The 27,906-nt window shown below is 35.9% G+C and overlaps 1 protein-coding gene across 15 annotated transcripts in view; it reads left to right on the top strand.

The window, feature by feature from the left end:
* Positions 1 to 25,576, top strand: part of kif1ab (kinesin family member 1Ab) — a 35,507-nt gene extending 9,931 nt beyond the window's left edge. Inside the window, exons 14-50 of one of the 15 annotated variants that reach the window (XM_051132769.1) lie at positions 595 to 633; positions 1,692 to 1,825; positions 1,922 to 2,001; positions 2,082 to 2,157; positions 2,375 to 2,454; positions 3,832 to 4,022; positions 4,120 to 4,300; positions 4,460 to 4,532; positions 4,634 to 4,727; positions 4,854 to 5,002; positions 5,088 to 5,266; positions 7,464 to 7,601; positions 7,969 to 8,262; positions 10,216 to 10,334; positions 11,406 to 11,491; positions 11,645 to 11,780; positions 12,016 to 12,190; positions 12,894 to 12,984; positions 13,091 to 13,209; positions 13,297 to 13,352; positions 13,443 to 13,551; positions 13,680 to 13,746; positions 13,964 to 14,048; positions 14,195 to 14,300; positions 14,735 to 14,758; positions 14,908 to 15,022; positions 16,644 to 16,777; positions 16,944 to 17,005; positions 17,103 to 17,248; positions 17,354 to 17,539; positions 17,876 to 17,938; positions 19,086 to 19,130; positions 19,467 to 19,579; positions 19,709 to 19,822; positions 20,056 to 20,248; positions 20,367 to 20,485; positions 22,298 to 25,576. In XM_051132769.1, the coding sequence (XP_050988726.1) occupies positions 595 to 633; positions 1,692 to 1,825; positions 1,922 to 2,001; positions 2,082 to 2,157; positions 2,375 to 2,454; positions 3,832 to 4,022; positions 4,120 to 4,300; positions 4,460 to 4,532; positions 4,634 to 4,727; positions 4,854 to 5,002; positions 5,088 to 5,266; positions 7,464 to 7,601; positions 7,969 to 8,262; positions 10,216 to 10,334; positions 11,406 to 11,491; positions 11,645 to 11,780; positions 12,016 to 12,190; positions 12,894 to 12,984; positions 13,091 to 13,209; positions 13,297 to 13,352; positions 13,443 to 13,551; positions 13,680 to 13,746; positions 13,964 to 14,048; positions 14,195 to 14,300; positions 14,735 to 14,758; positions 14,908 to 15,022; positions 16,644 to 16,777; positions 16,944 to 17,005; positions 17,103 to 17,248; positions 17,354 to 17,539; positions 17,876 to 17,938; positions 19,086 to 19,130; positions 19,467 to 19,579; positions 19,709 to 19,822; positions 20,056 to 20,248; positions 20,367 to 20,485; positions 22,298 to 22,340 (4,214 nt within the window). In that variant the 3' untranslated portion in view covers positions 22,341 to 25,576. Of the gene's footprint in view, positions 1 to 594; positions 634 to 1,691; positions 1,826 to 1,921; positions 2,002 to 2,081; positions 2,158 to 2,374; positions 2,455 to 3,831; positions 4,023 to 4,119; positions 4,301 to 4,459; positions 4,533 to 4,633; positions 4,728 to 4,853; positions 5,003 to 5,087; positions 5,267 to 7,463; positions 7,602 to 7,968; positions 8,263 to 10,215; positions 10,335 to 11,405; positions 11,492 to 11,644; positions 11,781 to 12,015; positions 12,191 to 12,893; positions 12,985 to 13,090; positions 13,210 to 13,296; positions 13,353 to 13,442; positions 13,552 to 13,679; positions 13,747 to 13,963; positions 14,049 to 14,194; positions 14,301 to 14,734; positions 14,759 to 14,907; positions 15,023 to 16,643; positions 16,778 to 16,943; positions 17,006 to 17,102; positions 17,249 to 17,353; positions 17,540 to 17,875; positions 17,939 to 19,085; positions 19,158 to 19,466; positions 19,580 to 19,708; positions 19,823 to 20,055; positions 20,249 to 20,366; positions 20,486 to 22,297 lie in introns of all 15 variants that reach the window. The other 14 variants (XM_051132753.1, XM_051132778.1, XM_051132760.1 and 11 more) reach the window with 14 other exon arrangements.
* Positions 25,577 to 27,906: the final 2,330 nt, after the last annotated feature.

The following is a 27,906-nucleotide window of genomic DNA, read 5'->3' as shown; positions in this document are numbered from 1 at the left end:
GTGATACAAACTCACAAAAGAAATAAACTTGCAATTCTAAGAAATAAAGTCAGAATTGCGAGATACAAACTCACAATTCTCACATTTTTCTTTATATCTTGCAATTCTGACTTTATAACATGCAATTGAGTGTTAAGTCAGAATTATGAGATTTAAACCTGCAATTCTGAGGACATATCAGTCTTTTTTTCCCTTAGAATTGGACTTTATAACTTGCAGTTACGAGTTTATATCTCAGTTCTAAGAAAAAAAGTCAGAATTGCAAGATTCAAACTCGCGTTTGTGAGAAAAAGAAGTCAGAATTGCAAGTTTTCATCTCACAATTCTGACTTTATTTCTCACAATTGCAAGTTTATTTCATGCAATTCTGACTTTAAAACTCCCAATTTCGAGTTTATGTCTTGCAATTCTGACTTTATATCTCACAATTCTGAGAAAAAAAGTCCAAATTGCAAGTTTGTATCACATAATTCTGAGAAAAAAAATCTGAATTGTGAAAGTCGCAATAACCTTTTTTATTTTTTACTCAGTGGCAGAAACAGGCTTCCATACAATGTGTCTGAAGGATGTGTCTTCTCTCTCTGTTTTTCTCAGCATATCGGGCACAGGCTCCTGGGATAGCTGCTCTCAAATGTGTGTATTTTGCCACCCTAAATGCTTCACAGCTTATGATAACTCAGGGGTCGGCAACTTATTTTCTTTTTTTTTTACATGCATTTTTTTCAACAGTTACAGTATATGTTTTAAAAACAAAACCAAATAAAAACCTGTTACGAAGTGTGTCACCCATGCAGCACTGTGAACAGGACTGTGTAAGATTTATTTGGGTGACTCCCTATTGTGTGGATCAGTTTTTGGTTTGCTCTGCGCAGTGTTTGGTAAAGAACATTCATTAATCTTTAATTGGAGGCTATTTTTACTTATATTTGCTTGATGATTGTTAATTTTGGAATCTGACTTCAACATTTTACAACAAAGAGTTAAAAATATGACAATCATATAACAATCATACAGCGAATACTTTGTCCTTTTACATGTGTGTGCCAATATTGCCCCTTCCTAACGTTGCCGACCCCTGCGATGGCCAAAGCAGGAATCTCTGGACCACCAAAGTCCATGCTGTGCAGTTTCCACTAATCAGTTTATAAAGCTAATTAGTCTGACAGGCAACACAATTATTGAACACTGCTGCTCTGATGGTCCAAAGGCGCTCTAGAGGTTTTGCCTCGATGTGAAGCACAGGCATGTGGTCATCCATGCGGTCTGTGTAGTTACAGATCAGTATTGCATTCAGTGTTCAGTTCATCTCCATGCTCATTATCTCAAGCATGGTCCAATGAATTTGAGGCATGAGGGAAAAATCCATTATGGATATCCATTTTATGATATTCTAATTTACTTGAAAAATAAAAACGCAAAACTGCATCTGAAGTCCTCAAATTGATGCCCTCTGCCCTGCGCCCCTGCAGCTTTGTAACCTTTTTACTTAGCTTTTCGGCTTTATGTTTGACACTTTCTGCTCTTCCTCCTTCCCCTTCTTTTCTGTTTCCATGGTTTTCCTTTTCTCTTACCACAAATTTATCCTTTTACTCCCCAACCTGTCGCTCCCACGTGTTGCCCAGATTTGTCCAATTACAAGACTAATCTCAATAGCATCCAGGCTGTCAATCAAAGGGGTGATTTCTCCACAGTGACCAATGCCATGACAGGGATGAGCCCATCGCCCTCGCTCTCCGCCCTGTCCAGCCGAGCTGGCTCCATCAGCAGCCTGCATGACCGGATCATGTTCAGCCCAGGAAGCGAGGAAGCTATTGAGAGGCTGAAGGTGAGAGAAAGGATGATGGAATGGCTGGATGGAAGGTTTGATAAATTAATAAGGGCCAGGGCTGATCACTTTAATGCCGACCTCTTTTCCAACTAGGAAACTGAGAAGATAATCGCAGAACTCAATGAAACTTGGGAAGAGAAGCTTCGTCGCACCGAGGCCATTCGAATGGAAAGGTTGGCATTTATCTTGGAAATGTGTCTGAAATTCATGTTTTGTTCCTCTTTTGTTAAAAAAAAACATCTGTTGTCATTAGGGAGGCACTTTTGGCTGAAATGGGTGTGGCGATGAGGGAAGATGGAGGAACTGTTGGAGTCTTTTCACCAAAGAAGGTTAGAAAATAACATATTTTTTCTAAAAAAGGAAGACAGTGAAGTCATATGCTTCAATTTCAATTCAAATTTATTTGTATAGCGCTTTTCACAATACATATCGTTGCAAAGCAACTTTACACCAAATTAACGTTTTTACAATATATGTAGTAGTAGCTTGATGTACATATGGCAGAGATATGTCAATCAACACTTCTTTATGATTTGACTGTTGCAGACACCTCACCTGGTCAACCTCAATGAAGATCCACTGATGTCTGAATGTTTGTTGTATTACATTAAAGATGGAATCACCAAGTAAGAATGTTGTTTTTTTACAACCAGTATTTTCAACCATTGTCCACAAATAGATTAGTTGGTCAACATAAGCTAACAATGAACAACACTTTTACAGCATTTATTGATGTTAATTTCAACATTTTCTAATACATTTTAAGATCAAAGTGAACTAACTTGAACATTTTTCTTAACTGATGTTGTAAAAATATATCACCCATTGTTAGTTTACTTAATAAATTAGCTAATGTTAACAAATTATACCTTTTCGAAAATTGTTATACATTGTAAACATTTCAACAATTTAACATTTCTAATTATGACTAATCAGTAACTAATTATCTGTTATTAATAATGCACAAAAATATGTATAATATTAGCTAATTTTAATATTAGCTAAAAGGCCATAGATTTCTTTCTTTCTTTCTTTTCTTTTTTTTAAACATTTTTTCATGTTTTTTTACATCAGAAATTCATATTTTTTGGTATTAAATGATCATCATAATGGAATTTTCAAAGTTTTTGAACAGTAAGGTTTTTAACGTTTTTAAAAGAAGTCTCTTCTGCTCACCAAGCCTGCATTTTTTTTATTCAAAATACAGTTACGTCAGTAATATTGTAAAATATTTTTACTATTTAAAATAACTGCTTTCTATTTTAATATATTTTGAAATGTAATTTATTCCTGTGACCAAGCTAAATTTTCAGCATCATTACTACAGTCTTCAGTGTCACATTAGTTGATAATAAAAATATTATTATCAATATTTAAAACAGTTGAGTACATTTTATTTGTCAGGATTCTTTGATGAATAGAAAAATCCAAAGATCATCATTTATCTAAAATAAAATGCTTTTCTAACATTTAACACTACATCATTTGAAAGATTGGGAGGGGGGGGGTTATAAAAATTAATACTTTTATTTAGCAAGGATGCTTTAAATTGATCAACGGTGATGATAAAGACATTAATAATGCTATAAAAGATTTCTATTTCAGATACTTGCTGTTCTTCTGAACTCTCTATTCATCAAAGAAACCTGAAAAAAACTACTTAGCTGTTTGTTTTCAACATAATATTAATATTAAATGTTTTTAGAAAAGCAAATCAGAATATTAGAATGATTTCTGAGGATCATGTGACTAAAAATTCAGCTTTGAAATCACAGGACTACATTACATTTTAAAATATATTCAAATAGAAAAAGTTATTTTAAATAGCTATATAAAAATTTACATTTTAAATAAAAATGTTTCTAAATTTCACAGTTTTTGCTGTACTTTGAATCAAATAAATGCAAGTTTGGTGACTAGAAGAGACTTCTTTAAAAACATTACAAATCATATTGTTCAAAAACATTTGACTGGTAGTGTATGACCTCCATATTTTCCTGCAGGGTCGGCCGTGAAGATGCCAGCAGTCGGCAGGACATTGTCCTGAGCGGTCACTTCATTAAAGATGAACACTGTATCTTCACAAGTACCACAAATGCGTCAGGAGAGGGTACGGTGGTCCTGGAGCCCTGTGAGGAAGCAGAGACTTACGTTAACGGGAAGAGAGTGACAGAGCCCACTGTTCTCAGATCAGGTAACTCTTTAGTTTCTAGTCTGAAAACAAGCCCAGTCTGTTGAACAACTTTTTGGTGCTTGTAAGACATTTTGACCCTGTCTGTTATCTGTCTTAGGCAACCGTATCATTATGGGCAAAAGCCACGTGTTCCGTTTCAATGACCCTGAGCAAGCACGGCAAGAGAGGGAGAGGACCCCGTGTGCAGACACACCTGTGGAGCCAGTGGACTGGGCCTTTGCCCAAAGAGAACTACTGGAAAAACAAGGCATTGATATGAAACAAGAGATGGAGCAGAGGTACAGTCGCACTTCTGTCACTAGCCCTCTTGTGGTCTTAAACCAGCAAAAATCAGATCTAGATAGGTGGAGGGTTTCAGATGAACTCTGATTACACGCTACAGGACTATTTAGTATCTAAGTTCTGCACCTTTATTCTGATGTTGACATCATTTACAGGTTACAGGAGCTGGAGGACCAGTACCGCAAAGAGAGAGAAGAAGCAAGCAACCTTCTGGAACAGCAGAGATTGGTAAGCCATTTTAAACTAGTAAGAGCTTAATTAGTCTTTAAGTGGTAGCAACTTGAAGAAGCTCACAGTGAAACCAAATTGAACATTGTTTTTTTGTTAAGGACTATGAGAGTAAGCTGGAAGCTCTTCAGAGGCAGGTTGATTCCAGATATTACCCAGAAACCACGGAGGAAGAGGAGGAACCAGAAGAGGAAGGTGGGTATTGAAGTTTAAACCACTGGATGATTTGATATAATCACATGATTTCATGTTCTAAAACATGTTGTAAGTGTTGTTTCTGAGACATCTTATTTGAAATGGGTTCATATTTTGGTCCTGCAGTGCCGTGGACAAAGCGAGAGACAGAACTGGCCCTCTGGGCTTTCCGGAAATGGCGATTCTATCAGTTCACCTCTCTCAGAGACCTGCTCTGGGGAAATGCTATTTTCCTCAAGGAGGCTAACGCCATTAGTGTGGAGCTAAAGAAAAAGGTACACTGAAGTAATTTTAGGTCAGCGTAATGATTGGATATGCCTAGAAATATGTAGGATAAATTGTTCCCCTTTTTCTCTGCAGGTTCAGTTTCAGTTTGTACTACTCACGGACACACTGTACTCCCCGCTGCCTCCTGACCTCCTGCCCCCCAGCATAGCCAAAGACAGGGAGAAGAGGCTGTTCCCTCGCACCATTGTAGCAGTAGAGGTTCAGGATCAGAAAAATGGTGCCACACACTACTGGACCCTGGAAAAACTCAGGTGCACCGAAATTAAACATAAACACAAGAGGCACATAATGCCCACACAATGAGTCTAGCCATATAACTGTATATCCTGATGCATATATATATTATGCATCAGGATTTAAAGCTCAGCTCTTTTCAAAATGGTGACGCTTTTTTGGTAATACTCTACTTTTTACATCTGAAGAGGTGTAACATGAATAAATGCTTTATTGATATTTTATAAATGTCTGTCTGAAATGTTGCATTGGGGAAAGTTACTTTTAAAAGTAATGCATTACAAAGTTGCATTACTCTATAAAAAAGTAAGTAATTGCATTCTAATTTAGATACTTTTTATGGAAAGTAATGCATTATGTTATTTTTTGTCACCTGGGCCGGGCTTGTTTATTTGTTTTTAATGACAAAAGGCCCTTTCACAATAAAAATGACATGAATTTTGACATCCTCGGGCTGAAGGAAGTGCCTCATTCTCTGCACTTACTCCTGATTTCTCTCAACACGAGACAGGACAGCTGTCAGTCAATAAGTGGAAAAAAAAGTATTACTTATTTGAAAAAGTAACTCTCTTGTAAATTAAAAATGTAATGCATTACTTAACTAGTTACGTAAAAAGGTAATCTGATTATGTAAATCTTGTTACTTGTAATGTGTTGAAGGAGAAGTTAATTTCCAGAACAAAAATTTACAGATAATGTACTCACCCCCTTGTCATCCAAGATCAAAAAAATCCTGCCGTGGAAGAAGTGTGTTATCTAGCGAAACGATTGGTTATTTTCCTACTTTTTAACCTCAAATGCCCGTCTTGTCTAGGTCTGCCTGAACTCTGTTTTTTTCTGGCTCAAGACAAGGTATGTCGAAAAACTCCCATCTCATTTTCTTCCTCAACTTCAAAATCAAGTTCAGGCAGACCTAGACAAGACGAGCGTTTAGAGCCTTTTAAAGATGCATTTAAACTGCATTTTGGACGTTCAAACTCGGGGCACCATTGAAGTCCACTATATGGAGAGAAATCCCAAAATGTTTTCCTCAAAAAACATAATAAAAACAATAAACATAATAATGGCCAGACAGTCTTAAATTTACCTCACAGACATGGCTATTTGCTATTGCTAATCAGAGGCAGGTGGTATTACTGTAGGTGGACATTTATTCTCATTCTAAAGAGACAAAAATTGGGAATGAATTATGAATATTTTTGCTGTTCCTAGAAGACAAATATTGTATATTTTAATTGGATGTAGCTGCTAAAAGTTAATTTCACCTTTTAGGAGTACACCAGCATATTGATGATCTCAAAGCTAATAGGCTAAAGCTAATGCGGCTTAAAGGATTAGTTCACTTTCAGAAGAAAAAAATCCTGATAGTTTACTTACCCCTTGTCATCCAAGATGTTGATGGCTTTCATTCTTAGCATTCTTAGCACCAACTGCAAAGTTGCAGTTTCAGTGCAGCTTCAAAGGACTTTACATAATCCCAGTTGAGGAATAAAATTCTTATCTAGTGAAACAATTGGCCATTTTCTAAAAAAAAAAATAAAAATTAGCATACTTTTTAACCACAAATGCTCATCTTGCACTAACTCTGCAATGTGAGTCTATGACTTCACGCATTACATAATCACATTAGAAAGGTTACGCGTGGTTAGTTCTTCGTCTGTGTGTCTCGGTTCAGAAGGGTAGGGTAGAGAGAAAAGCTCTATCTGATTTTCTCCTCCAATTTCAAAATCGCCCGACATTGTTGTTTTACCTTTTTTGTAAAGGGAGATTGACTTTTTTTTTGCACGTTCACTTTATAAACACTGGGTTGGTACTTCCACACTTGTCATGCGTGACCCTTCTAACTTGACTATGTATTGCAAAAATGACAGATCGTTTCGCTAGTTAAGGCCCTTATTCCTCAGATGGGATCGTGTAGAGCCATTTGAGGCTGCATTGAAACTGCAATTTGGACCTTTAACCCAATTATCCCCATTGAAGTCCACTATATGGAGAAAATCCTGGAATGTGTTCCTCAAGAACCTTAAGAAAGACATGAACATCTTGGATGACATGGGGGCGAGTAAATTAGTAGGAAATTTTTATTCTGTAAGTGAACTAACCCTTTAATGCATCCTTTTTGGTTTATGCTTAAAAAGTGAGCATATTGCGGATTGCAAACATTACAGAGCATGTTTTATTGCTTTTGCTGATGCATTACTATTGTCTCTGCAGACAAAGACTGGATTTGATGAGAGAAATGTATGACCGAGCAGCAGAGGTGCCTAGTACTGCAGTCGAGGACTGTGATCATATGATGTCCGGCGGTGACCCTTTCTACGACCGCTTTCCATGGTTCCGTCTGGTTGGTCGGTGAGTAATCCATCAGTTTGTATGCTCTAAAGTGCTGAGTGGATGTTGGTATTCCCACTGTACATGGAAACTGCCTATGATTTGCATTGTGCTTTTAATGAGGGTTCCTTCACTTTTAAGTTGAATGGTGAGCTATGTGCAGCCTTCATTCAATAAGTTTTGCATACATTTTTCAATATTCAGACACTCCAAATGCTAAAGCTAAGCTTGAACACTCCTCACCAAATATAGTAGATCATTAGCCAAACACAAATTCACGCCTAGGTTTATGCTGACATACAACAATGTCTTGTACATGTGAGCGAGTGTGTGCAACGGCGCGTGTGGTGTTGTACTAACCCAGTTCCCGTGTTTTCGGCTGCACCAGCACTCCCATTCTCAACACGTGCATGAGCGAGCGCATGAGTGACCTTACCCTCTCCCCCACCCTCTCCGACCCCGACTCTGACATAACCGAGCTTGCCGATGAGCGGCATTATGGGAAAGTCGAGGTGGAGGAGGAGGAGTTGGATGACCTGGACGATGAGATCTTTATGGAGGACCCTGGCTCAGAGCTTGGGAGAGAGGAGGAGGAGGATGGTGTGGGGGAGCGCTGCCCAGGTGTCAGCGATGGCCAGGACCCCTTTTACGACCGCTGGCCTCTGTTCAGTTTAGTGGGAAGGTTGGTGAGGTTTCAGGAGCATGCTGGCAGAGGAAACTAGCTCTTTCACACTGAGACACAGACAACAGGGGCTGGTACTAAAACTTCCAAACAGGGCATAGAAATCTTTTTTAGCAATGTAAGTCTTTACTGCAGTTTTTTATCAGTTTAACACATCCTTGCTGAATAAAAGTATTTTGAAGAAAGAAAGAAAGAAAAAAACTGACCACAAACTTTAAACGGTAGTGTTGTTTTTTTAATGTTTTATTCATCTAAAAAATTCCACAAAAATTAATCAGCACAACTGTTTCCAACATTGATAATAAATCAGCATATTAGAATGATTTCTGAAGAATCAAGTCACACTGAAGACTAGTAATGATGCTGAAAATTCAGCTTTGCATCACAGGAATAAATTTTATTTTGAAGTACATTAAAACAGAAAACCACTATTTTAAATTGCAATAATATTTCACAGTATTACAGTTTTTTCTGTATTTTTAATCAAATAAATGCAGCCTTGATGAACAGAAAAGACTTCTTTTAAAAAACATTAAAAATCGTACTGATCCAAAACTTTTGAACGGTAGTGTATTATTGCAAAGAGTGTTGAAAGGGACCATTTCAGTGGTATCCAAGGTTTTCAGTAACTGAATGAGAGGAAACCGAACAAAAGGAATGTCAAGATACTGACTGTGAAACACAGTGGACTGCTGGTGACAGATTCCTAATGGATTTTTATTGTTACAAAGGGGAACTTTAGGCATTTGAAGGCATTTGAACATGGGTGGCTCTACAAGACAAAATTAATAGTGTTGCGAATGCCAATCACGTCAATTCTACCCTGTTTTGAAAGATACAGCATTGTATGGCATCATAATACTTTTTTGTCTGCTCTTCTCTGAAACGAAATTAGTGTCCTCTGCTGAATTCCGTTGTTTTGGTATAAATCAGATGATTGTTTTGTCTGAAAAGCTGCAGCGCTCAAGATGAAAGAGCTGGTTTCGACTACAGCAGTCTCAACCAGGCATGCCAGAGCTAAAATTTGTACCACAGTTTTGGATTGGCTCCCACACTCTCACTTCCCTGCGCACATGCAACATACAAGATTTGTGACGTGTGTTGACTTTGATTTCTCTTTTAAGTTGATGGGGGTCAAATTCATGTATGTTAATGTCATTTCAATTTTTTGCTTTCCAGTTTGCATCTGGCCCAACGAGCCAAATTTGGAGTTTATTTTCTCACAAAACATTTTGTTTATCTGAGCATGCTGTATTTGCGCCTCACCAATCTTGTCGAAAGCTCTCTGGCCACACCTCCTGCCACTCTTGAACCCTGCCTGTCAAGCTTCGTCCAGCAACACATTGGGATCAAGAGGGCAGATCTGAATTGAATGAATGAATTTGTCTGGATGTAGTCCAAACCTAATTGCATTCGATACTTTGTCTAGTTCAGTGATTTTATAGACGCTTACCTGTGACATGGAATTGTAATTAAACCTTCAATCAGTTACTGAAACATCTTTTAAAATCAGATGTGTGACACTTAACAATTTAGATCAGTCAGTCAAAAATTATAGTGTAAAGTAGCTTGTGGTGCAGTTCTCCTCTATATGCATGTTCTTGAAACACTTTCACCAACCCCCACATTGACCAAAATCCTTGCTATCACCACTTTCTGTATCATTTTATGAGAATGGAGGCTCTAATAGAGTATTCACAGATGAACCGCTGACTTTTTGGCTTTCGCTGGAGCAGCTTCTTGTTTGGTTGCTTTTTTTGTGTCTGATGTCGTGTTGTCTAGTGGCAGTGTGGCTGAGTTGATCTTCACTGACATTTTTCCCATTTATACTTATTTTTCCATTAATGTTAACCTTTTTTCTTCTTTTTTTTCACCCCATCAACTGTCTCAAATCCCTCTTCTTTCTTTGGCTCTCCTTTTTTTTCCCATCATCCTCTCCTTCTGCTCCCATAGGGCCTTTGTGTATCTGAGCAATCTGCTGTACCCTGTGCCATTAGTGCACCGTGTGGCCATTGTAAGCGAGAAAGGCGAGGTCAAGGGGTTCCTCCGTGTGGCAGTTCAAGCCATATCAGGTAAATTTATGATGCTTTCACAAACCTATTTTGAGCAGATTCCAATCAGAAATTCAACTGACTTCGAAAAAAAAAACAGAAAAAACAGAGCTAACCTGCAAAGTGTACAGTATGATTTTACATTAATTATTGTCACTTTACGTGAAGTATTGTTTGATGTTTTTTAATACTAGTATAGGAGTACCACAAGGCTCAGTATTCAGACCGATTATGTTTTACAGCATGAGAGTACCACAAGGCTCAGTATTCAGACCGATTATGTTTTACAGTATGAGAGTACCACAAGGCTCAGTATTCAGAGCGATTATGTTTTATAGTATAGGAGTACTACAAGGCTTAAATATTTAGACCAATTATGTTTTTTAGTATAGGAGTACCACAAGGCTCAGTATTCAGGCCAATTATGTTTTAAAGTATAGGAGTACTACAAGGCTTCAATATTTAGACCAATAATATTTTTTTTTATTATAGGAGTACCACAAGTACCACCAATTATGTTTTATAGTATAGGAGTACCACAAGGCTCAGTATTCAGACCAATTATGTTTTAAAGTATAGGAGTACTATAATGCTTCAATATTTAGACTGATAATAAAGACTCAGTAATCAGACTGATTATCTTCTATAGCAGTGGTTTTCAAACCAGTCCTGCGAGCACCCCCAATACTGCACATTTTCTGTGTCTCCCTCATCAATCACACCTGATTCAACTTATCAGCTTATTAGTAGAGACAGCAAGACCTGAAAAGGGGTGTGTCAGGTATGAGAAACCTACAAAATGTGCAGTGTTGGGGGTGCTCGCAGGACTCGTTTATAAACCACTGTTTTATAGCATAGGAGTATCACAAGGATCACTATTCAGACCGATTATCTTTTATAGTGTAGGAGTACCACAAGGCTCAGTATTCAGACCGATTATGTTTTATGGTATAGGAGTACCACAAGGCTCAGTATTCAGACCGATTATATTTTATAGTATAGGAGTACCACAAGGCTCAGCATTCAGACCAATTATATTTAAATATGATTAAATATGACATTTTTGCCATAATCTTTAATTTCTTGTCACAGCTGATGAAGAGGCTCCTGATTATGGCTCAGGTGTGAGACAATCAGGAACTGCCAAGATCTCATTTGAGGATCAACAGTTCGAGAAGGTTGGTTGTGTCACTAATTAAATGTAACTGGTCCTGTTTTCTCTTGGAAAATTAATTATCACAGTTACTATCTGCAAAGTTGAGTTGGGCTTTGGATTTTTAGGTATGAAATAATTGAAGACACAATCAAGAATCATTTTTCTCTCTGCTCAGTTCCAAACAGAAACATGCACTGGTGGGACGTCTCACACAAACACATCTCAAGAGGAGTTGCGCATCGTAGAAGGAGAAGGACAAAACTCAGAGATGGGCCTCAGTGCTGATGAGGTCAACAACAACACCTGTGCAGGTAAACATTACTGGTGGCCTTATTTATTTATTCATACGTGATTGATATACATTTTGCACAATACATTATAATGAATGTATACAGGCCACAACATAAAATAATATGCTCAGTAATCTCGCTGTGATATTTTTACACTAAATATTCATTGTAAATAGTAATATAAATGACTTACACATGAGTGAGACAATATTTGTATTCTAATCCGATCTGTTTTCTCATGCATTGCTGCATCTAGCATCTCCTGACATTCCTAACAGTCCTCTGAAGGGTGGTCTGGAATGTTCTCTTGATGTGACTCAGGAAAAATCACTTCAGCACTTGAAAATTGGCAGCAACTTCACCTTCAGGGTCACAGTGCTTCAGGCCTCCAGCATCTCTGCTGAGTATGCAGATATCTTCTGCCAGTTCAAGTGAGTAGACGTATCACATTCATAGACTTATCAGGATTTTTAATAAAGGAAACTGTGCTGTACATCTACAAAAATAAAAAAAATGGAAAAACAGAGGTTATTTACACCAACTTCACCCACAAACATGTGTTTGGGTTAGTCAGCATTACAAAAGAGGACTACTGAACAGCGGCTTCAGTGGCATAGGTGGTAAAGTGTGTAATGTGTGACTTTTTCATGTGATCGACCCGAGTTCAAATCCGCCTTTTGCTGAAGTTGTTCTTCTCCCTTTTCACATCACATATCAAATCGGAAATTGGAAGTGTGTTACAGGTGTGTATCGGTTAGGGTTAGGTATACAGAGGTTACTGTCCCAATAAGGCAGCATCCATTTAGTAATTTTGATATGTATGTTAATTTACACTCAATACATTATTAATGCATGCTGTTTTAGAATGTACTACAATACTCATGTGCAAAAATCTGCCACTTGCGCTAAGTAGTATAAATAGCATCTTACAAATATTATTGCAAAGAAAATACTGCTATTTTACTTAGTGTAAATAGCATCTATTGCTGCTTTCATTTCTGCAAATTTTTTTTGAAAGTTGCCACTCAAAAACAATGTGCCCCCTCAGTCTGAATGATACTTCTGCAAACACTCCAGGATGCTGGTAAGACATCTGATGCAATCACATCTCAGCCGTCCTGTATCTTTTTCCAGCTTTATTCACAGGCATGACGAGGCATTTTCCACTGAGCCATTAAAGAATACCGGCCGAGGGCCTCCACTGGGATTCTACCATGTACAAAATGTAATCAACCTTTGTGACATTTACTAATGAAGTAATTCAACCATCTTTGAGATGTTAGAAATAAATCAGACATAAATAATTTAGATGCGGTTTGCTGATATTGCAGATAACCGTGGAGGTCACAAAATCTTTCGTGGAATACATCAAAAGTCAGCCAATTGTTTTTGAGGTATTCGGCCACTACCAGAAACAGCCTTTCCCTCCACTCTGTAAGGACTTAATTAGGTGAGCAAGCTTTTTTTTTAGATTTTTATTATTATACTTTTTAGTCACCTAAAATGTCAACTAAAAATGTTTTCTCCGTCCCTATAGTTCATTACGTCCAACAAGAAGGCAGTTCCCTAGAGTTATGCCTTTGTCAAAGCCAGGTGAGGTGATGTTTTGTCTTATTTCTTGTACAGTACATGCAGTACTTGTGGTCTGTCCATGTCTGAACTCTGCCTCTGTCTCCCCCCCAGTGCCCGCCACTAAACTGAACACGCTGACGCGCTCCACCGCTGGCCCCTGTCACTGCAAATATGACCTTATGGCATTCTTTGAGATCTGTGAACTGGAGGCCAATGGAGAGTGAGTGTCTGATAAACACATTGTGGTATATCAGTTCCTAGAAAGTTACTCATTGAAACCTGTATGTATGGTAGGCTATTCATATATAATGTAACCCTTGTACCTATTTGTGTACTTTTTGTGTACAGTTACATCCCAGCCGTTGTTGATCACAGGGGTGGAATGCCCTGCCATGGTACATTCCTGTTGCACCAGGTAAACATGAATCTATCTTTCTGTCCCTATCAACCCATTTAATGGTAGTACAGATCATATTTACACTACTTTTTAAAAGTTTGGGGTTGCTAAGATTAATATTTTTGAAATAAGTCTTTAAGGCTATATTTATTTGATCACAAATACATTATAAACAGTAATATTGTTAAATACTACTACAGTAATGTTTGATTTTTGATGTTCACCTTTTCCACAGGGCATCCAAAGAAGAATTACAGTGACTATTGCCCATGAAACGGGCAATGATATTGAGTGGAAGGAGGTTAAAGAGCTCGTCATAGGTTAGAAAATGATTGTGCTATTTATCTAAAAAATATCTGGCTTCTATCACATTAAGCGCTACTGGTATAGAGGACAAATGGAGTTGTTATGGTGAATGTTCAGGCAGAGTTTCAGTTGGCTCAGCATTTCTTCCGTTCTTTTTTAGGGCGTATTCGTAACACACCCGAGGCGGATGAGACTATCATCGACCCCAACATCCTGTCCCTCAACATCCTGTCTTCAGGCTACATACGACCATCTTATGATGACAGGTGCACCGCTGATCCTTCCTCCAGTACCTCTTAATAACAGAAAGCTGTTGAAAACTGTTTTGTAAAACTGTTCATATTGCTATTCGCAATATGATTGTGTCATAATAAAATTGCAATGTTAGCAATAACAATATAAATAATACAACAACAAATATAAATAATACAACAACAATATAAAATATTTATATGAATTAAACATATTTAGATTATTTGTATTATGTACATAATGTCAATTAATTAATGTATATCAATCAATTACTCTTAATATGAATTAATATTGTGTGCTAACAACACTAAAACCTCATAACTAATAACCACACAGATGCATATAATTTAATTATATTCTAATTATTTAATGACATAATTATTTAAAATTAGTATGTAACACAATTTTAATTCACTAACATGGTCATTTCTTTATTGTGTCCTGTCAGAGTGTCATTGGGAATTGACCATAGGTATGTTTTTTCCTTAAGCGATGGTATTTTATTTATTTTTTGTTGTTGTCATTGTTGTTATTGTAACCCACCTTACATATTCTAACTTGTACAAATGAAGACAAATATAAGCAGTGATATCATTCTCAAAGCTGTTTGCAACTTTTCAGGACATTTTACCGCTTTGAGGCGGCATGGGACAGCTCCATGCACAACTCCCTCCTGCTGAACCGTGTCACTCCATATGGAGAGAAAATTTACATCACCCTCTCTGCCTATCTTGAGGTGAGGAAGACTCTTCAAAACTTAAGTGATCAGATTATTATGGAAGCCTGTTTCTGCTACCGAATGAAAAATAAAACTTTTTTTCTCGCAATTGTGAGTTTACATCTTGCAATTCTGACTTTTTTTCACAAATGCGAGTTTGTATCTAAGAATTCTGACTTTTTTTTCTCACAAATGTGAGTTTTTATCTAATAATTCTGACTTTTTTTCTCACAAATGCGAGTTTGCATCTCACAGTTCTGACTTTATGCTCACAAATGTGAGTTTTTATCTAATAATTCTGACTTTTTCTCACAAATGCAAATTTGTATCTAAGAATTCTGACTTTTTTCTCACAATTGTGAGTTTTTATCTAATAATTCTGACTTTTTTTCTCACAAATGCGAGTTTGCATCTCACAATTCTGACTTTTTGCTCACAAATGTGAGTTTTTATCTAATAATTCTGACTTTTTTCTCACAAATGCAAGTTTGTATCTAAGAATTCTGACTTTTTTTCTCACAAATGCGAGATTTTATCTAATAATTCTGACTCTTTCTCACAAATGAGTTTTTATCCAATAATTCTGACCTTTTGTTACAAATGGAAATTTGTAACTAAGACTTCTGACTTTTTTCCTCACAAATGCGAGTTTGTATCTCACAATTCTGACTTTTTTTCTCACGAATGTGAGTTTGCATCTCACAATTCTGACTTTTTTCTCACAAATGCGAGTTTTTATCTAATAATTCTGACTTTTTCCTCACCTCACAAATGTGCATTTGTAACTCACAATTCTGACTTTTTTCTCACAAATGCAAGTTTGTTTCTCACAGTTCAGATTTTCTCTCACAATTGAGAATTTGTATCTCACAATTCTGACTTTCTTCTCACAAATGCGAGATTTTATCTAATAATTCTGACTCTTTCTCACAAATGTGAGTTTTTATCCAATAATTCTGACCTTTTGTTACAAATGGAAATTTGTAACTAAGACTTCTGACTTTTTTCCTCACAAATGCGAGTTTGTATCTCACAATTCTGACTTTTTTTCTCACGAATGTGAGTTTGCATCTCACAATTCTGACTTTTTTCTCACAAATGCGAGTTTTTATCTAATAATTCTGACTTTTTCCTCACCTCACAAATGTGCATTTGTAACTCACAATTCTGACTTTTTTCTCACAAATGCAAGTTTGTTTCTCACAATTCAGATTTTCTCTCACAATTGAGAATTTGTATCTCACAATTCTGACTTTCTTCTCACAAATCTGAGTTTGTATCTAATAATTCTGACTTTTTTCTCTGCAGTAAAGTCCGATTCTGAGGGAAAAAAGAATTCTCAGAATTGCGACTTTTTATCTCCCAAGTCTTTGCATGTAATATGTAACGTAATATGATATGTAAACGTACAATTGTGAGAAATAAGGTCACAGTTACCTTTCTTTATTTTTTATTCAGTGGCAGAAACGGGCTTCCATAGATTATGACATTTAATCAATGTGGGAGATATTGGAACTAATCAAAAGCATTATCAACACAAATAAAAGTAAATTCAGTCTACACAGTCAGACGTTTAGCTCTGAATTTGATTATGAATTTAATTTGAGATGTTCCGCTAATGTGTTGCTGTTATGTTTAGATGGAGAACTGCACTCAGCCCACTGTCATCACTAAGGACTTTTGCATGGTGTTCTACTCCAGAGATGCTAAACTTCCTGCGTCTCGCTCCATTCGAAACCTTTTCAGCACTGGTGCCTTTAGGCCCTCTGAGAGGTGAGGAAAAGTAAATTGCAGTCAAGTAACAAGAATTTGAGTTCATCAAATGCACCATTTCTAAGCTGTGTTGCTCAAGACTTGATATCTAAAAACAATTTTTCACTTGGATTATCATTGTAATAGTAGAGTTAAATGGTTAATTGTTTTGTCTTCCGTGTCTCAGTAACCGTGTGACTGGAGTGTATGAATTAAGCCTCTGCCATTTGGCTGACATTGGAAGTCCTGGTAAGTACAAATTCAAATGTTATCATGTTTATCACATAAATATGCAGATTTAACCCAGTTGTTTGATTCATTTTGTTGTTCTGTCATTATGGTGCAGGTATGCAAAGGAGGCGCAGACGGGTGCTGGACACCTCAGTGGCGTATGTGCGTGGAGAGGAGAACCTTGCGGGTTGGAGGCCCCGCAGCGACAGCCTCATTCTGGACCACCAGTGGGAGCTGGAGAAACTTAGCCTTCTACAAGAGGTAAAATATGGTCCATCTGAATGTTTAAGGGCTTTTAATTTAGGCTATTATCTGATTTTTGTTTCCAGTCAAGTAACTGACTGTGAGGTCCATGTATGCTTACAGGTGGAGAAGACCAGGCATTACCTTCTGCTGAGAGAGAAGCTGGAAGCATCTCTGCTGCTGGGACAGGACTCTTTCTGTGGCAAAGACCTGATGGATTCACCCAAGGCCTCCAGCCCCATGTTCAACCCAGTAGTCAGCCTGGGTCTGGACAGTCCCAACGAGAGACAGAGGGAGCTGGCTGCCAAGGTGAATGTCTATTGCTTTAAATCCACATAATATGACACTGATAGGCTATTCCTACCAAGTCCAGTTTGACTAAACCAAACAGCGTTTGTGTATCTATCTATTTACACATTTATTTGATCAAAAATACAGAAAAAAGTAATATTATGAAATATCATTGCAATTGAATATATATATATATGTAGGTAAATATGTATATGTTTATGTATTTTATTATACTTTAAAATATAATTTATTTCTGTGATGCATAGCTAAATTTTAGAAATCATTCTAATATGCTGATATTGGAAATGTTGTGCTGCTTAATATTCTTTTGGAACCTGTGATTCTTTTTTTCAGGATTCTTTGATGATTACAAAGTTAAAAAGAACAGCATTTATTCAACAATTCAATTCTAACAATGTAAGCCTTTACTATCACTTTTTTATCAATTTAACACATCCTTGCTAAATAAAAGTATTAATTTCTTTCAAAGAAAGAAAGAAAAAATGTACTGACCCTAAACTTTGAACGGTAGTGTATATTGTTACAAAAGATTGTTATTTTAAATAAATGCTGTTCTTTTCAATGTTTTATTCATTTAAAAAACCTGAGAAAAGTATCACAGGTTCCACAAATAGTAAGCAGCACAGCTGTTTCCAACACTGTAATAAATCAGCATATTAGAATGATTTCTGAAGGATCATGTGACACTAAAGACTGGAGTAATGATGCTGAAAATTCAGCTTTGCATCACAAGAATAAATTCTGTTTTAAAGTATATTAAAATATAAAACCACTATTTTAAATTGCAATAATATTTCCCAATATATATATATTTTTTAATCAAATAAACCCAGCCTTGTTGAACAGAAAAAATGTCTTTAAAACACATTAAAAATCTTACTGACCCCAAACAGTTGAGTGGCAATCTGAAATTTTAATTAGTGTTGTTTTTAGTAAAAAACCTTAAAACAAGATAAATATACTTGTTTTATTTACTTGTTTCCAGATAATATATCTTAATTAATCTTAATTTAAAGATGATATATAAACATGTATAAATAAAATTTTGTGTTTAAAACAAACAAACAAAGAAAAAGCCAATTAGGTAGGCAGATAATAAAATTAACTCCTATTTTTTCCACACAGTTGCTTCTCAAGTAGCTATAATGAATAAGAATTAGTTGTTTTGTAAAGGAGTACCACAGGGCTCAGTATTCAGACCGATTATGTTTTATTCTCACAATAAACTTAATTGAAATACATCAGTTGTTTGCCATTGTCCACCTTAACAATAAAAATACTAATAATAAAAAATAAGACTGGCATTTCAATAGAAAAAACAATCAGTGCAGTAAAATTAAAAGAGACACATTTAGTTTTTCAAATCACACATTTAGTTGTTCATGTCCACACATTAAAATATGGCATTGGTGAGGTTAATAAGTTTTTATCACTGTTAACTGCTCTTTAATTAAATTGAAACCACCACTCTGATATGCTAAAACTAACAAAATGTTGTTACTTTATGTATTTTAATTGTCCTGTTTTTTTTTTCTTGTTTCAGTGTGTGCGACTGCTCATGCACACCTTCAACAGGCAGTACAGCCAGGTGAGCAGCAGTCTCAGTGAGAGCAAGGTGAGCCTTTACCGTTTTAGTGTCCATCCAGACCTTGCCTCATTCTTTCGCCCACACAGACTAGATATCTCTCTCTCGCTCTCTCTTTCTTCTTATGCCTCACTTAGCAGTCTTCCTTTACTCAATTAAAATAGGCATTTAAAAATGTGTTTTCACTTCTCTCATTCACTCATTTAGAGTAGAGCAGCATGATTAGTGTAATAGATGCTTTAAGGGTAAGCATGGAATTTTCTGGAATATGATGAACGAGACACTTTAATTAATGTGTTGCCAGCTTTATCATCTGGTGGTGCTCTTTTTTTTATTTAGCTGTCAGAGATGTCTGCATCGCTTTTAAGTGCTTCTTCCCCTCTGAGCACTTTAACACCCTCCTCTACCTGCCCGTCACTGGTGGACGGGCACTACGGCAGTCCAGACCTCAGGTCAGTATATTTTCAACGCAAAATCCAAAAGTTCCCACTAATATGATCTCAGTACGGCTAATTCTAGTTCCTTTTAGTCTCAGAAAACCTCAACTAACAGGACTTTTTTTGTTCTGTGTGATTTTACAGAGGTGCTGAGGCAAACTCTGGTGCCTCCAGTCCTGATCTCGATCCCTTCAGCCCTATAGAGAGAAAACCAAGGAGCTGCACCTTCATCCCGAACATCCAGGAGATTCGTGTCAGGTAGCAGCCCAAACAGTCAACTCATTTTTGATATTAAAAGTACACTAAAACATTAGGCAGCAAAAAATCTAAATTTGATTGAAATGTTAGTTTTGTACTTTGCATCCACACCACTAGGTGTCAGTATAACTTTTAAAATCTCCTGTTATTAAAACTTTAAACATCCTAATGTGTCTTTTTATTGATTACCCTCTAAATAATACAATATACGTCTACTATTATTTTCCTGACAGCCCCATTGTGTCAAAGAAAGGCTATCTACACTTTCACGAGACACACACCAGTGGCTGGGTGAAGCGTTACATTGTGGTGCGGCGGCCATATGTCTACCTGTACCGCAGTGAGAGAGACTGCGTGGAGCGAGCTGTCATCAACCTGTCCTCTGCTCAGGTGGAGTACAGCGAAGATCAGCATGCCATGCTGAGGGTGAGGCCATTTATTTATACCTCGTTCAATGACATAACGCATGATTACTGAGTAAAAGAGTTGTGCTAGCAATAGCTGTCTACTGATTTTGTTAAGCTATGTAATGTTTTGTTTCCAGGCTCCTAACACTTTTGCAGTGTGCACTGAGCATCGCAACATTCTCCTCCAAGCAGGCAATGACAAAGAGATGCATGACTGGCTGTACGCATTCAACCCACTGCTGGCAGGAACTATCAGGTATTCGGAATAAATTCAGCATGCACTTACACTGCCATACACCATTCAGTGATTTCATTTCCTTTAGCACAATGTCACATAACATATATTAAAGTCTTTGTTTAGTCTCTTTTTAACTTTAAAGGGGACATCGGATGCAAAATTCACTCTCAAAATTCAAGCAGTATGTGCACACAACCACCCTACAATGATAAAAATCCACTCACTCCTTTTTATTCCCCGCCAAAAAACTAAACAGTCTTAATTATCAAGCATATAATTAGCATATTTCCGCCCTCAGGCAGTTGCACGTTGTCTGCCATTTTCTCCATGCTTGAGCAGTTGTAGCGACAATGTCTCGTAAGCAGTGCAGCTGTTTTGTTTTGTAAAGTCGTCATTTTCTCCTGACATCAGAGCCACGGAGGATGCAGTTTAGTTTTTGATGGCAACGCATTACCAAATGCACAAAAAAATGGAAAAGTGGGGTGGGGTGAGCAATAGCTTGTTATCATTTAAAGAGACATGCACTGAAACTGGTCGCTGTGAACAGAGCTGTTTTAGCTGTTTACTCTACAGAATCATACCAACTTGTGGAAAATGGGCATCCGATGTCCCCTTTAAGAAATACTTTAGGTCTGTGCTTGTCAATTGGTTTTGATTTAGGACACAGATTTTACATTGGACATTAAGTAGAAACGGGGAATAGTGAAAGCACAAGATATTTTTATTTTATTTTATTTGTTAAAAAAAATATTTTATTTATCTGTTGAGCCAGTTATTCACACAAAAACTGTGGCTGCAACAAACTAGCCCCGTTTTTCATTCTATATTTTATTTTATTATTTTATATTTTATCACATTACATGCAACCTGTCTGTGTTGAACACTAGTTTTTTTACTGTTAGCATATAAATATTGGACAAAAATAAAAAAGCTCAACAAATCTCATACAGAAGTTTATTTATTTTATTTTGTATTTTTTTTACACACAATTAGAGAGCAGTGATGCTAAATTACCTGTTGCTGATACACTGAACGCAAATACATCAGCACAGATTTTTTTATAGTCATATCACTATTTCAAATGAACTAAAATTAAAACTTAAATTGAGATGAAATTGTAAAAATAAAAGCAGATTCAAATTTATGAATAAATTATGCAATCTTGTTTCTGCCACTGAATAAAAAAATACAAAAAGGATATTTATATATTTATCTCACAATTCTAACTTTTTTTGGAGAATTGCATGATACAAACTCGCAATTGCGAGTTATAAAAACTGAATTGCAAGATTAAAAATTCTGACTTTTTACTCACAATTCTAACTTTTTTCTCAGAATTGTGATATAAACTTGCATTCTGAAAAAAAGTTAAAAAGAAAAAGACAATTTCTGAGAATTGTGAGTTTGTATCTTGCACTTCTAACGTTATAACTTTTCTCTCAGAATTGCGAGCTTGTTTCACAATTCTGACTTTATAACTCGCAATTCCGCGTTTATATCGCGCAATTCTTAGAAAAAAAGTCAGAATTGCGAGTTTATATCTTACAATTCTAACTTTCTAACCTGCATTTGTGCAATTTTTACTTTTTTCTCAGAATTACGAGTTTGTTTCACAATTCTCACTTTATAACTCACAATTCCGAGTTCATATGAAGCAATTCTGAGAAAAAAATCTGAGTTAGATTCGGAGTTAGATTAGGCCAAAGGTCTTGGATGTCAAAACAGACTTTGGACCATTTTTGTGTTACATTTCAGTGGTTGAGAAGCATAATTGTTCATCATTGTCAATGATATAGCTGAATTTCTCCTAATCTCTCTCTCTATCCACAGGTCTAAGCTTTCCAGAAGAAAATCAGGACAGATGAGGATGTGAAAGTGTTTTTTTCTCTGGCTGAAACCATAAACGATAGCTAACAGGCCGTTGTGATGTAATTAGGTCATGTGATCATAAGTGCCCTATCCCCATGTCATCACAGCTGCCTCTTGCCTGCCCGTCCCAGCATTCCCCTCTCAGTCTGTCCATGCCAACCATAGACTATGGGCCTGGCTTCACAGAGTGTGCGTGTTTATGTGCGTGTCAGGCCATATTTAGTGTAAATTTACAACACTGAAATATATTCAGCACTTCCTGCTAACATAGCTACAAGCTAGAATGGCAAAACAGCATCCTAGACACGGCCCTACTCTTAGTTCATTTGTAAATGCGACTCAACGCTCTGTTTGTGTATGTGCTTCTGCAGAGTAGATGTCAAGTGCTTTTACCTGAGCTTCAGTAGTTGCCTCTTGGTTTTGATCTGCCATGATCATTGTGCTTTTTGAAGAGATGTTATTTCGAGGTCATGAAGATTGCGATGGATTTTACACTAAAAAAAAAGAGGTAAATGTCCGTTATTTTGACAAAAATCAGCATTGGAAAAGTACAAAACGTCTACCATACAGAAGTTTATTTTGTGTTTTTATTTTCATCTGTAATGTCTTTTTTACATTACATCTTTACGTTTACTTATTTATTAAGCATTGTATGTTTTATAAACATAATTTATTAAGAGGTCACTATCTGTAGTGTGCTACAAAAATAATTTTTCACCTTGCACTTTTGATAATGAGCTTTATTTACCAGGTTCATTTCGGTTCATTTGCACAAGAGCTCTGCTGCTAAGAGTATCAGCTTCTTTAATTTTTCTTTATTTACAACCTTTCATTTTTTTGCGCACAGAATTGGAAAGCTGTGATGCTTATTACCTGTTACTGATACACTGAACGCAAATACATCAGAGCACATTAGATGAGGGAGATTTTATTTCGATTACACCACGGATTTCAAATAATATTATGCAGGAAGTACTGCATCTTAATTGCATAGTTCCTCATTTGTAACTGCTATGTTCAGCTCATCCTAGGCTTACATGTTATTGAATATCTGTATTCAGATCTCTTACATGGTGTTTCCTAGTGAAGCAGCAATAAGATCAAGTTTTTAAGAGAAGATCCAGTTTTAGTGTTCCAACTTATAACAAAATATGGAAGCCATTTCCCCCACTGAATGAAAAATGAAGATAATTGCAAGTTTTATCTCACAGTTCTAACTTTTCTTCTCACAATTGCGAATTTAAATCTTTCAGTTCTGATGTTTTTTCTCAGAATTGTGAAATATTACTTACTTAATATAACCTTTTTTTTCACAATTGTGAATTTACGTCTTTTAATTTGTTTGTATTATGAATTGCATATTGTAATTTCAAATAAGAATTTGCCATTTTGTAAAGGAGTACCACAAGGCTCAATATTCAGACCGATTATGTTTTCTTATTTAATTTAATTACTTAAAATAAACTCTATTCTAAAAAAATATTCAGATACTGCAATTAATTTTTTGCCATCCAAACAATAATAAAAAAGACTAGCATTTCAATAATAAAAACCCTGAAATATTGCAATACATTGAATATAATATTTCATTATTGAATATATTGAAATGCTAAAAAACTTTGTTGTTACTTAATCTATTTTATTCCTTTTTCCTTAATTTTTCTCTGAATTTCTTAATACAGATTTACAATTCTGACTTTTTTTCTCAGAATTGAGCTATAAACTCAAAATTTTGAGTTATAAAGCCAAAATTGCGAGTTATAAATGCAAGTTGTCAATTCTGAGAAAAAAAGTCAGGATTCTGAGTTTTTTTTATCCCGCATTACCGACTTGACTATGGCTATTTCTCAGAATTGTGAGTTTATATCTCGTAATTCTGATAAAAAATAGTCCGAATTGTGAGTTTTTATTACACAATTATGAGGAAAAAAGTCTGAATTGCAAGATGTAAACTCAGAGTTTGAATTGTGAGATAAAAAGTCGCAATTATTATTTTTTTTCGTATTCATTGGTGGAAATGGACTTCCATAACAATCACCAATATACTACCGAAAATTTTATTTAGCTTAGCAGTTCATTTTTGTGAGATGTATCAGTTATAATAAGCATATACACATAAACGTTTTTTGCTCCACCCTTTGCCTTGAAGACAGTGTATACTAAGTATAGAAAAGTGGTTTTCATGTCACGACAGTTTCATCTTAAAGAGGTACTATCTGAGGCCGTGTATGAATTCAGAAATCTCTCGTTTGGTTTGGTTTGAGCTCATGCTATGGTCAGTCCGCCATTTAGTATGTTGCTCACGTTGCTGTTACAGATATGTTTAAAGAGGATGAATGTTTTGTGCCATGGGCCAACCAACCCAAAGAGCACAAATATAGCAGCAACATCTAGTTGTGAACGTACCTGAGAGAGTTCAGCAGTTCTGGTCTTTACCTCTCCAAATGGTTTCTTCATAAGCAGCAGTATAAATATGCCTTGATAAACTCTTACATGGAATATGGAACTGAAATGTAAATTTGAGACAGACATTTAGGTTTTGGATGATATGTTGACGGTCATACAGTACCTCCCAGTGCCCTGACGTTTTTTATCCATTCCTGTCTTTGATAATGCTATGTATATGATAGCATGCTGTACATATTTATTCAGCTTTTAAATGAAATGTATCAAACGTATCTCATTTACCTCCATACAGTATAAGAGTAGCATTTACAGAAAAAGAATAGATTCAATCGTATTATTTTACCGATTTGAAGGATCACAGTTGACTATGAGCATGTGGTGTTTGCACTGACACGGTGCCCTGAAAACAAAGCATTCAACAGGACTTTGTCAACGTACATATATATTGCAGATAAACAAGATTTTTAAGGTTTGTAGTTGATAACGTGTCTCTCTTTTTCTCTCTTCACTCTTAATGGATCCTTTGTGTTACGACGTCATCAGTTCAAATAAACATCTTTCATCCATCCAAATATTCCAAATTTAAAAAAGGAACTATAATAAAATATAAACTAAGTGTACCTACTGTAATTGCTTCAATATTTCTGTTGATTTGCTCTGTATATAAACCCAAGTGTGGTCTAGCACACGGCTGTAACCACTTTATACCATAATGAATGGGCTGTAGTGTACTCAGTGCTCAAGTTCTTTGAGTGTTGGACCTGTGTCTTCTAATGTCTGTGGACACTTAACACTTTGTCAGGTGTGAAATAAATGTGAAATATGCGCAACGTTGCTCGAGTCTGGACTTCTTTTTTTTGTTTGTTTGAATCAGAGGTGCCCAAACTTTTTAATATGGGCAAAACTAGGGCCAAAATTTTGATTTAGGGCCGTGGAATGCATGTAAATGCTGCAAAATCGTATTAACATATATTCTCTATATTGCAATAGCAAAATAAATACAAAACAAGAAGTTTGCTTTCAAAGTTCCTCCTCTGAAATCCTCCACCTTCCCCCAGCTCCACCTGTTTAGAATAAAACAGGAAATTAAAAATTACATGTAATTATAGAGGCAACAGCAATAATCAAAAGATGAACACTTATTATTAAGCAAGAACACCCATGGACAAAAATATAAGCCAAATTTAATAATATGGGTGAATACAGCAATAATACATACCATTAAACTCGTTTAACAATCATTTTAGAAATAAAAAACGTAACATTTAAAAGTTGCATTTTAATTTAAGTGTATTCAACCATTCTCTGTAATCACTTTTCACCAAAATAGTGCTAATTCTCATGCTGGTGTGTCCCCAAAACATGAGCTGGTGATTTGCTGCTGTTCGCTGGGGGAACTACGAACCTCAGATCGCCACCTCAGATTTTACTCGTAGCTGAAAGATGCCGTGACTGACTTCATAACCTGCCTATAAAAAAAAGTATTGACATTAGAGAACATACTTTAACATTAAAATGAACAAATTCAGTATTATAATGAATAAAATCATTTTGTGTTATGCAAGGCAAAAGGTGTTTTCATTATGTGAAACGACCGCTGCTGACACAAATGACTGATATTTTGTCCTTGTATGTTGTGTTGCGTAAAAAATATAATTTACAGCACAGTAAAGACTTTATAAATGAAATAAAATGTATATAAACCTTTATTTTGAACTGCTCTCTCCTGTAGAAGACAAAAATGTCGTGCTCTGAATGTAACTCAGCAGCTGGGTTGTTTCGTCGGAGACAGGCTCAACCCATCGGTTGGGTAGAAAAAATAACCCAGCAGCTTAGTTACAGAAAAACTACCCAGTACCCGGGTAAAAATATTAAAAATAGCCCAATAAAATGACCCAACAAGCTGAACCCAGCATTTGGGTTAAAAAAAAAAATCCCAGCATTTTTATTAGAGTGTAGAAAAACTACCCAGCATCTAGGTAAAAATATAAAAATAACCCAATAAAACTACCAAGCACCTGGGTAAAAATATTAAAAATAACCCAATAAAATTACCCAGCAAGCTGAACCCAGCATTTGGGTTAAAAAAAATAATCCAGCATTTTTTAGAGCACATAAAACCTACCCAGCACCTGGGTAAAAATATTAAAAATAACCCAATAAAATGACCAAACAAGCTGAACCAAAAATTTGGGTTAAAAAAAAAATAACCCAGCATTTTTTGAGTGCACAAAAAATTACCAAGCACCTGGGTAAAAATATTAAAAATGACCCAATAAAACGACCAAACAAGCTGAACCAAAAATTTGGGTTAAAAAAAAAATAACCCAGCATTTTTTGAGTGCACAAAAAATTACCAAGCACCTGGGTAAAAATATTAAAATAACCCAATAAAACGACCCAACTAGCTGAATCTAGCATTTGGGTTAAAAAAAATAACCCAGCATTTTTTGAGTGCAGAAAAAACTACCCAGCACCTGGGTAAAAATATAAAAAATAGCTCAATAAAATGACCCAACAAGCTGAACCCAGCACTTGGGTTTAAAAAATAACCCAGAATTTTTTTAGAGTGCAGAAAAACTATCCAGCACCTGGGTAAAAATATTAAAAATGACCCAATAAAATGACCCAACAAGATGAACCCAGCATTTGGGTTAAAAAAAAATAACCCAGAATTTTTTTAGAGTGCAGAAAAACTATCCAGCACCTGGGTAAAAATATTAAAAATAACCCAATACAATGATCCAATAAGATGAACCCAGCTTTTTGATTTGACCGCTGGATTAAAACAACCCAATCGATGGGTTTGTCCATATTTCACCCAGTGCTGGGTTGTATTTAAAGAGTGTTTTTGTGGCAGAAGTAATCCAAAGAAAGAGGGGTATTTAATAGTTTTGTCACATATGTGTGCTAATCATATTTCTGATTCTTCCTATTAATCTGCTTTAGCTAAATAGTCTTCTTTCACAAGCAATGTAAAATGAAATTCTGATTGATTCTATAATAAATTGATTCATCTGCAATTCTTTTTTCTCTAATTTAGCATGTGGAAGTCTGATTCATTCTTATGAATCAGCTCATTTGGATGAATTGTGTAAATGAACCAATTAAAACATGACTTACAATCCCTGGTTCTGGCATTTAAGAATTAAGAAAAAGCATTT

Source organism: Labeo rohita, chromosome 2 (assembly GCF_022985175.1).
Source record: "Labeo rohita strain BAU-BD-2019 chromosome 2, IGBB_LRoh.1.0, whole genome shotgun sequence".
Taxonomy (NCBI): domain Eukaryota; kingdom Metazoa; phylum Chordata; class Actinopteri; order Cypriniformes; family Cyprinidae; genus Labeo; species Labeo rohita.
The sequence above is the reverse complement of the archived record's forward strand: the minus strand, read 5'-3'. Positions and strand labels throughout refer to the sequence as shown.